This window comes from Gossypium hirsutum, unplaced genomic scaffold (genome assembly GCF_007990345.1).
Source record: "Gossypium hirsutum isolate 1008001.06 unplaced genomic scaffold, Gossypium_hirsutum_v2.1 scaffold_1262, whole genome shotgun sequence".
Taxonomy (NCBI): Eukaryota; Viridiplantae; Streptophyta; class Magnoliopsida; order Malvales; family Malvaceae; genus Gossypium; species Gossypium hirsutum.
In genome coordinates, this window is record NW_024403524.1 from 1 (window position 1) to 10742 (window position 10742).

The following is a 10742-nucleotide window of genomic DNA, read 5'->3' on the forward strand; positions in this document are numbered from 1 at the left end:
AGAACCACCCATTCGTTGGATACTCCTGTGTACATAATCGGAAAGAAATAGCATAAGCATATAGTTTTCGGAGGGTTTGCCACCCAAATGTCTCTTAGACCTAATGGATGTAGAAATAGTCATGCACCATGGACCTTGAAGTCATACCGAGTTGATTGGAGCTTTAACATTAGGCTTGAGGTAGCATAACCATATGATCTAGGACAAGATTCCAATAAAAAGCAATATGCATTGCATAATAGAAATATACATACATTAAAAAAATATTTTCTACAAGACAGAAGAAGGAACCATGTTCTATAGTGATTGCACTCACTGTCATGCAAAACATAATGACAGTAATAGCTATTAGAACAATAAAGGATCTTGTATGACGAAAAAAGCAATATAGCACAAAAGCCAAAACCTAGGCCCACCTTTCAGGTAGTATAATTTGATAAGTTCAACAACCCACACTGCAAATAAGTTTCATTATATAGTAAATAATTATCCTTTTAAAAAAAGCAAGTTTGAAGGCATTGAAATAATACCCACTACAGCAAAATAGTTTTTAGCGGCATTTTTTTGGGCCTATAAGTGCCACTAAAGACAACGCCACTAACATTTTGCGGCGTTTATGAAAAAAAAATGCCGCTATAGAACATGATCTTTAGCGCGCTTTTTCGACATACGCCGCTAAAGAACATGATCTTTAGCGATGCTTTCCCAAAAACGCCGCTAAAGACATGACCTTTAGCAACGCTTTTCCCACAAATGCAACTATAAAATAGACTTTTACGACGCTTTTCTCACAAACGCCGCTAAAGAACATGACCTTTAAAAAATTTATTTAATTAAATAATATTTATTTCTATGATAAATATTATATTAGTTTAATTTTTGAAAGTTGAACTTTAAACTATATACTTTAAGGATAAATAAAAAATATTAATGGAATTAAATTTTCTATTAAAATTTTAACTTTAAAACTAAATATAAAAATTAATGAATTTAAATTAATACATAAACATTGATTCAATATATAATTTAATACATAAAAAAACATACAAACACACTCACAAAGTATTACTATTCTAAAACAAAATTCATCCTGGTGAGAAAGAATGCCAAATAATCATCACCTCTCATTAATCAAAGGAAAAAGATCAGAAAATAAGAAGAAACAATATACAACATAGGGTTGGTTCAAGCTTAGATGAAACCAAAGTATTGCAATGCCTGCATATAACTAGAGAAGTCCTTTGATGCTTCAATTCAACAGCCAGAGAATCCAAAACATCGGAACAGAAAGCCAAAGTATGCACCTATAAGCCAAAGTCAGGCCAGTAAGGAAATCACTTATACGACCCTCAAAGCCACATATGTCAAAGTACATTATCTGATCTCTTTGAATGTGATATGGAAAGATAAATTTTAATAATGCCACCATAAAGTAAGAATCAGAATTTGTTCGACAAAAGTTATTGATCATATAATTAATCATGTAATCAGAATTTATGTATATAATCAATGACTTTACCTTTGGAAAACATGGTGATCAAGAAGTTGGTAAGTGATTGATAAGAGTGATAAAGCTTTATATCAATCTTTCTTGTCATGCTACTATTTCCATCTTCACCTTAACATAAATGGATCTACCATTTCATTCTCTGCAACCCGTGTTCTCAGCCCCATCGGGCTATACTAAATATATCAAACATAAATTGGAAAAATTCGACTACTTCAAAGATGGATCTAATGCATACTCAATGTCTGCCAAATTCATGTAATCATACAGCAAGTGAAAAATTTATTCTGAATCCAGAAATATTCATTGGTAATATCACTTAAATCTAAATCAAACCAAATATATTCTAAACCAACTAAAAAGGACTATAGAAAGACCAATACAGAATGAGAAAACCACACCTAATATTTGAGAAACTTGAATGAACAAATAACATTAAAAAATTCCACATGACTGACCAAAAAATAACAATAAGGTAATATCTATATTAACAATACAAATCAAAGAAATCTAATTATACTAGATAACAAGCAAACAGTAGATACAAGGCATCGGGGCTTCTTACCTTATTCGCACTTAAGATGTCATCAAACTATTTTAAAACTGTTGGGGAAGCCAAATGGTCAAGCTCAACTCCCAATATCGTAATAGGCAGCTTCACACCTGCAAATATTCCCACACCAGTTTTTACTATACTAGTTCATATATGTAGCAAGTGTATTAGTTGGATGTCTTCAATTTTTAGTGAAACATTTGTCTTAGAACCTTAAAAGCAACTCAGATTAATTCTCTAATCTAAGTTGCTATGGCTAAAGACTCGATAAACTATGAATTCGAAATAGATTCTAATTAAGTAATGCTAGTAAAACAGGAAAGCTCTCTTAAAGGAATCATCTAATAACTCCAATCATGCCCAAAACTTCAATTTTTGCATTAAGTGTATCATCAAAACAGTTTCATGCTATAGATTATGGAAAAAGCACTATTGGAAATCATCATAGAAGGACAAGTTTCTCATCTCAAGAAAGTTGCATGAATGTGCTAATGGTATAGTCCCAAATATTTAATAGTGAATTGATGGACCATAGATGAATTTATTTAGGTAAGTTGTAGAGTTGGTTCATCATCAAAAGTAGTATTGGTATTCAAGGTCATCAATATTGCAATGTTGCTCAAACATGATAACCTATAAATACAAGTAATATTTTATTAATATAACTAAATTAATATTAAAATTAAAATACTAAATAACATTTAATTTGAAAACAGAACTAAATCTAAAAATTCTGAAAAATAAGAATTATATTATATATAACAATTTTTTTTTATAAAGTTAAAAAGAAAGCATGGAATTAGTTTTGAATTTGATTCAAAATATAATTCTGAGAAGGTAAGATATGATATGAAACAATTAAAATTTGAGAGGAAATTTTAGTTCTGAAAAAAATTAGTATAATTTTTCAGCTCACTTCATCTTGGAAACAAAAGTTTTTCACCTTTGATACAATACTAGTTGTGTCAACCTTGTTCCCTATGTTTTATTAAAAAATACATGATTCAGTAATCAAATTAGAAATAAAGAAAAAGTTGAATGCATACCAGGCAATTATTGCATAAGAAACAAATCAACTGACTCTGACATCTTCACTTGCTTGCATGAATTTCCAAATTTGCAATCGCCCTTAGCATTTGGAGGATGAATTCTTATCTACATAAAAATCACCACAAGAAAAAAGATGAATTGGTGTCATTTCACAAAGCAATCAGAAAATAAAAACAATAAAGATTGTCTTCCGGAGCTGGAAAACACTTCAAGTATAATGGATTCAACCAACAGATAATGCATAGCATATAGATGTAAAACAGAATCATATACAACTATGAGGCAGGATACCACTCTCAGAAAAATACATACTTGAAGCAACAAATATAATGTCACACTTCAACAAGGCCTTAACAATAAATACAAGAACTGCTTAGAATTCCATCGAATATATTTTGTATTGATGAGATATATTAATTAATTAGATCTACTATTCAAGTGATGGAAATTAACCTTGTGATCAAAACGACCTGGCCTGAGAAGTGTAGGATCTGACAAATCTCTACAATTTGTAGCAGCCAAAAATATAACACCTTTGCCAGTATCAAACCCATCAAGCTCTATTAGTAGCTGATTCAAAGTAGTTTCCCGCTCCTGAGTGGCTGCATTATACAGGTGGTCTGTTATTTCCTTGAAAATCCCCTGACGTCTAATCAAATAGAAAGAAAGAGAGAAAATCATTCACATATGATCTTAAAGACAGCTATGTCCACTAAATTCATCTATAGTTATCTTTCTACTCAGAATTGCAATGATAATTGGCCTGTAAAAGGTACCGAGTGTAGCCCATTCTCAGTGTCTTATAAAATACCATAAAAGATAACCAAGGCAGCTATATTTCCATTTCCAATCACTTGATTTAGATCAAATGCAAAATATTAATGATTAGTTGCAAACTATATCTGCAAAGCTTATACCTCATTCGCCTTCAGATGTCAACAAATGGTCTGGTTTCAACAAGTTCTTGCATTAAAAAAAGAAGGGATAGGAGTAGCAACAAGATTATCATACCTAGTTGCTAAAGCATCAATTTCATCAGTGAATATAACTGATGGTTTATTTACCTGCAAAAGATAAGAATTTCTCAACAAATTACACAAAGTACATAGCACAACCAAGTATCTGTAAATAAAAGGAATATGTACTTATAACATAAAAAATAATAACACAGAAAATACAGCAAGCTGATTTATAGGTGGCCCAACCATTTGCAACATTTTCTCTGTTTCCTAATTATTATCAGATGCCCAACAAGTTTTTCAAGATGAAGCGTCAAAAGTATGGAATCTAGATTACAAGTATTGCATCACAATTAACAACTACATGCTGCCTTAGAAATCAAATATAAGAAACTTATAGCATTATCACCTTGGCTCTCTTAAACAGATCCCTGATACGAGCAGAACCAACACTGACTAAAACTTCCATAAATTCTTATCACTCAACGATGAGTAATTTATCCTATTTTTAGAATGATTAATGTGAAAATATGCTGGGAACTTTTATTATCATTTAACGATGGAGTGAGCAATTTAATTAATTTCTATTTGAAACTAAATTAACAAATTCTTTTAGAAATGATGAAAATAAAAATGAAAATAAAATCATTTTTATGAAAGAAACTTCATTAAAAGAAGTTGTAAATAGTGGAAGACTAAAGTTCTCAAAAGTTGTAAAAAATCATGGTAGACAAAAGTCAAAGAGGCCGGAAACCCAAAACATACCGGGGAAAGCAGAAGAGGTTTAATTATTATGGATTTATGTTATTTACTCTAATATTATATTATATTATGTAAAATTGTTCAATGACTTTAAGATTTAAAAAAAACTATAAAATCTAAGATTGTTGCGAAACTTAAATCTAGGAAGTTAGATTTGAAATTCCTCCAAAACCCATAGCTTAAACAAATAAGAAATCAAATTGTTCTCAAATCCACACCCACAGTCTTTGACCTTTTAAAATAAAAGAAAAGCTTACATGAAATATTACACTCAGATGAAGTAAACGAGAAAAGCGTCCGATTATACGAATTTGTTGCAAGTAACCTACTAAATAGAAAAGCGATTCAATTAAGATGTTGATGAAACATTTCAGAGTTAACAAATATACTTAGCTATTGTGGAAAATGTATGTTAGCTTGGCTTTGCTTCACCATGTCTGCTGATTTTTTAGGGAAAATTTAGGGATTAGGGGAAATGTAGAGAATTGGGAAATTTGTTTCAGGGGGAATGGCTAAGTGTCGGGCATGAGAAAAGGATAAAATTTAATAAAGGAAAACGACACTGTTTAGGTAAAAAAATTGACAGTTTGTGGCGCTTTCGAAAAGCACCGCTAAAGCCTATCTATTGCGGCGTTTATAAGATAGCGCCGCTAATCCCCCTAAATCTCCAATTAAAACGATGTCATTTTCATTACACTAATGTTTTGCGGCTTTTTTCTACTAATTCCCTAAAGTAAAATGCTTTTTGCGGCATTTTCCAAAAGTGCCATTAATCTCTTAGTTTTATATTTATTTTTATTTGTTATATTGCATGATAACTTTGAAATTTTAAGTTTAAATTTCACTTAAATAAATTAAGTGTAGAGGAATTAATTTGAATTGAATTATTCGTTGAATTAATTCTTAGGTTAATGATTTTAATTATTAATACTAATGATAAATGTTAATATGATGATAAGTTATAATTTAATACTTACACACTTATGAAAGGAACAATAGGTGATAAAAGGCTTGAATCCTAATATTATGAAGTAAAGTTTAAAAGAATTTTCTCTTGCTTATATATGGTACATACTAACCATGTTTTTTTTTTTTACATTTTAAAGAAGTAGATAATTTTTAGTTTTGATCTTTTAAATATGCTTAATATTTAATCCTTATATTTTAATTTCTAATATAATTTGGTTTCTATGTGTTTGTAATGTTATTAAATAGATAGTTTGTAACGCCCCCACGCCCGAGACCATCACCGGAGTCGAGCTTGAGGGTTACCGAACATAATTATCAATTTAAGAACTTCAAATCATTTGTTCTACATTCATAGCTTTCAAGCTACTCGCGTCATAGTTACAAGAAAAATCATATCTCGAGTTACGAAACTCGAAATCAAGATCCGTAAATTTTTCCTAAATCTAGACTCATATATCTATTTACTAATTTTTCTAGAATTTTTATTGGGCCAATTAGTACAGTTTATTAATTAAAGTATCCCCTGTTCAGGGTTCGACTACTCTGACCTCTGTGTATTACGAATCAGATATATCTCTATACAAAATTTCAATGACTATGAGGTTTGTTTCTATTAAAACTAGACTCAATAAGGAATCTGTACATATAAATAAAAACTTCTAATTATTTTATTAAATTTTATTATAAATTTTTAAAGTCAGAACAGGGGATCCAGAAATCACTCTGGCCCTGTTTCGCAAAAGTTTAAATATCTCATAAAATATCATTTATATTCCTGTTTTGTTCAATCCATATGAAAATAGACTCATTAAGCTTAAATTTCATAACTTACTCATCATTTAGTTCCATTTATACTATTTTTAGTGATTTTCAAATTCATGTCATTACTGCAGCAATATTCTGTTTTAAGGCAAGTTTCATCTTTCCATGAATTTTTATGAACTAGATAACCTGTTAAACTTCCATGATATCAAACATGATCTAAATTAGCCATCACCATGACTTATCAATATCAAACATTTTCTCAACCAAACATGGCCATATCATAAAATTATTTACACAAAATAGGTATATTGCTATACATGCCATACTTAAGTAGTTGTACAAGCCATTTACCAAGATAAAAGTCCTTTGGATAGTGTGATCGAACTTTCGACCTGTCCCGATTCCTGAGTCGGCTTGTTCAAAACTACAATGAATGAAAAGGAAGGAGTAAGCATAAATGCTTAGTAAGTTCATATGTAAATAACAAGTAACATAACAATACAAATATACCAAACAACTTTAGCATGGTACCACCAAAACATATATCACATCTTTAAACATCATTCATCATCTTACCACCTTATCGTTGTTGTATCTATTTCAACCCGAGGGTTAAGAACATACCTGTCCAAAGTGTCCATTTCACAACACCTACCCAAAACGTCACTTATATCTTAAGTGCTCTTCCATTAAACTAGAAATTTCACCCGTTGAACACATCGGAATACAATTCGGATACATGTATAATTTGCACATAAGTGCCACATATGTAATCAAGAAATCATGTAACCCGCCCCTAAGTGAACTCAGACTCAACTCAACGAGCTCGGGCATTCGCATCCATAAATGAACTCGGACTCAACTCAACGAGTTCGGATGCCTAGTTACATCTCACGAACTCGGACTCAACTCAACGAGTTCGGACATTTGCATCCATAAGTGAACTCGGACTCAACTCAACGAGTTCGGATGCTCAACCATCCTAGTGACATGTCACTTGTATCCTAATCTATTCCTAAGGTTCAAACGGGCTTTTTCCCTCGATCTCACATTTGCCGTCTTCCATGGAATATCGGAATTGATACTCGGTAGCAATTCATATTTATCAAGTAGTAAACATAATTTGCATATTACTCAATATTGACCACAAAGCATAATATTTCACGATAAAAAAAATCAGCATATCATATAATTAACATCAATAACTTAAAAATAACAATTATGCTACATTATTTACACATGAACTTACCTTGGTACCAAAATATAAAGATTTTGCAATTCAGTCCACAATCTTTACTTTTCCTCGATCACGACTTGAATCTCGTTTTTCTTGATTATGGAGCTTGGAAGCTTGAAACAAACCCTAGCTATGGAGAACGCTTGAAATTTCGGCCTAATGAAGAAGATGGACAAAAATTGGCTTTTAATTTTGTTTTTAATTCATTTTAATAACTAAATGACCAAAATACCCTTACTACTAAACTTTCCAAAAATTCCTTCCATGTCCTAATTTTGTCCATGAACTTAAAATTGGTCAAATTGCTATTTAAGACCTCCTCATTAATATTCCAAAACAATTTCATACTAAAAACCTCTAGAATGCAAGTTTTGCAACTTATTCGATTTAGTCCCTACTTTCAATTTAAGCACTTTAGGCATAGAATTTCATCACGAAATTTTCACACAATCATGCAATCATATCATAAACATCAAAATCATTGTAAAATAATTATTTCTATCTTGGATTTGTGGTCACGAAACCACTATTCCGATTAAGCACTAATTCAGGATATTACAACTCTCCCCCCCTTTTAAGGATTTTCGTCCTCAAAAATCTTACCGGTAAACAGGTGTGGGTATTGGTTTCTCATAGTTTCTTCAGGTTCCCATGTAGTCTCTTCTACCCCATGCTTTTGCCACAACACTTTCACAAGTGCAACACTTTTATTTCTTAGTTGTTTGACTTCTCGAGCTAAAATCTTAATCGGTTCTTCTTCATAAGTCATATCCGGTCGCAGTTCAATTTCTATCGGTGAAATTATATGTGAAGGATCCGAACGATACCGACGTAACATAGATACGTGAAACACATCATGAATCTTCTCTAATTCGGGTGGTAACGCTAGCCGATATGCTACCGGTCCAACTTTTTCAATTATTTCATACGGTCCAATAAAACGCGGACTTAACTTGCCTTTTCGTCCAAATCTAAGGACTTTCTTCCATGGAGACACTTTCAAAAATACCTTATCACCAACTTGAAACTCCATTTCCTTTCGTTTCAAATCCGCATAAGATTTCTGTCTATCTGAAGCAGCTTTCAAACAATCTCGAATCACTTTCACCTTTTCTTCGGTTTCTTTTATTAAATCAACTCCATAAATCTGATTTTCCTTGAGTTCAGTCCAATACAATGGCGTCCGACATTTACGACCATATAATGCTTCATAAGGTGCCATCTTCAAACTTGTCTGATAACTATTATTATAAGAAAATTCTACCAACGGTAAATACTTTTCCCAACTACCTTGAAATTCCAATACACAACATCTGAACATGTCTTCAAGAATCTGAATTACTCTCTCTGATTGTCCATCAGTTTGTGGATGAAAGGCAGTGTTGAAATTTAACTTTGTACCTAATGCTTCTTGCAACTTTTGCCAAAACCGTGAGGTAAACCTCGGATCTCTATCCGAAATGATTGACAAAGGTATCCCATGAAGTCTAACAATCTCTCGGATATACAATTCAGCCAACTTATTAAGAGAATAATCTGTACGTACCGGAATAAAATGAGCCGATTTAGTCAGTCTGTCAACTATTGCCCAGATGGCATTTTTCTTCCCTGGAGTTAACGGCAACCCTGATATAAAATCCATAGTAATCCAATCCCATTTCCATTCAGGAACCATAATAGGCTGGAGTAATCTCGAAGGTACTTGGTGTTCAGCTTTCACTTGTTGACAAACTAAGCACTTTGATACAAACTCGGAAATATCTCTTTTCATTCCACTCCACCAGTACATTTTCTTCAAGTCATTATACATCTTCGTATTGCCCGGATGAACCGCTAAACAACCATTATGTGCTTCATGCAAAATCTTTTGAATCAACTCATCATTTTTCAGTACATAAATCTGATTTTTAAACATCAAACAACCATCAGAACCGATTCTGAAATCTGATCCCGTATCAGCTTCACACTGTTTTCTTTTGGCTAGCAAATCTTAATCATTTTTTTGAGCTTCAGAAATCTCTTGTAAGAACATCGGTCTTGCTCTTAACTCTGCTAGAATCGAACCGTCATCTGAAATTTTCAACTGAGTGTTTATAACTCTCAAAGCAAACAACAACTTTCTGCTTAAAGCATCGGCAACCACATTCGCTTTTCCCGGATGATAATCGATAACAAGCTCGTAATCTTTCAATAACTCCAACCATCTTCGCTGTCTCAAATTCAAGTCTTTTTGTAACATCAAGTATTTAAGAATTTTGTGATCGGTATATACTCGGCACTTTTCACCATACAAATAATGTCGCCAAATTTTCAAAGCAAATACCACCGCAGCCAATTCCAAATCATGAGTAGGATAATTCTTCTCATGAGGTTTTAACTGTCTCAAAGCATAAGCCACCACTTTTCCTTCTTGCATGAGTACACACCCCAAACCATTTAGAGAAGCATCACTATACACCACAAATTCTTTACCTGATTCGGGTTGTATCAACACTGGTGCTTCAGTTAATAACTTTTTCAATTCTTCGAAACTCTGTTGACATTCCGTCCATTCAAATTTAACATCCTTTCGGAGTAGTCTAGACATAGGAGCAGCAATTATAGAAAATCCATTTACGAACCGCCGATAATACCCAGCTAGCCCCAAGAAACTTCTAACTTCAGTTACGTTTTTCGGTAGTTTCCAATCAACAATGGCTGAAATTTTACTAGGATCAACCCGTATACCATCACCTGAAACAATATGACCCAAAAATCCAACTTCCCGGAGCCAAAATTCACTTTTACTAAACTTAGCATACAGCTGCTTATCTCTCAACGTTTGCAAAACTATCCTCAAATGCTCAGCATGCTCTGTCTCATCTTTTGAATAAATTAAAATATCATCTATAAACACCACAACAAATCTGTCCAAGTATGGCCGAAATATGCGATTCATTA

The 10742-nt window shown here is 32.4% G+C and overlaps 1 protein-coding gene across 1 annotated transcript; it reads right to left on the reverse strand.

Annotated features, from left to right (window-relative positions):
* Positions 1-3113: 3113 nt before the first annotated feature.
* On the reverse strand, positions 3114-4877 carry LOC121227615 (probable inactive ATP-dependent zinc metalloprotease FTSHI 1, chloroplastic). The gene is made up of 4 exons (XM_041110593.1): positions 4479-4877; positions 4122-4174; positions 3564-3759; positions 3114-3215 (listed from the first exon to the last, which is right to left on the reverse strand). The coding sequence occupies exons 1-4, from the start codon at positions 4536-4538 to the stop codon at positions 3114-3116; spliced, it is 411 nt and encodes a 136-aa protein (XP_040966527.1). The 5' UTR covers positions 4539-4877.
* Between the last annotated feature and the right edge of the window lie 5865 nt (positions 4878-10742).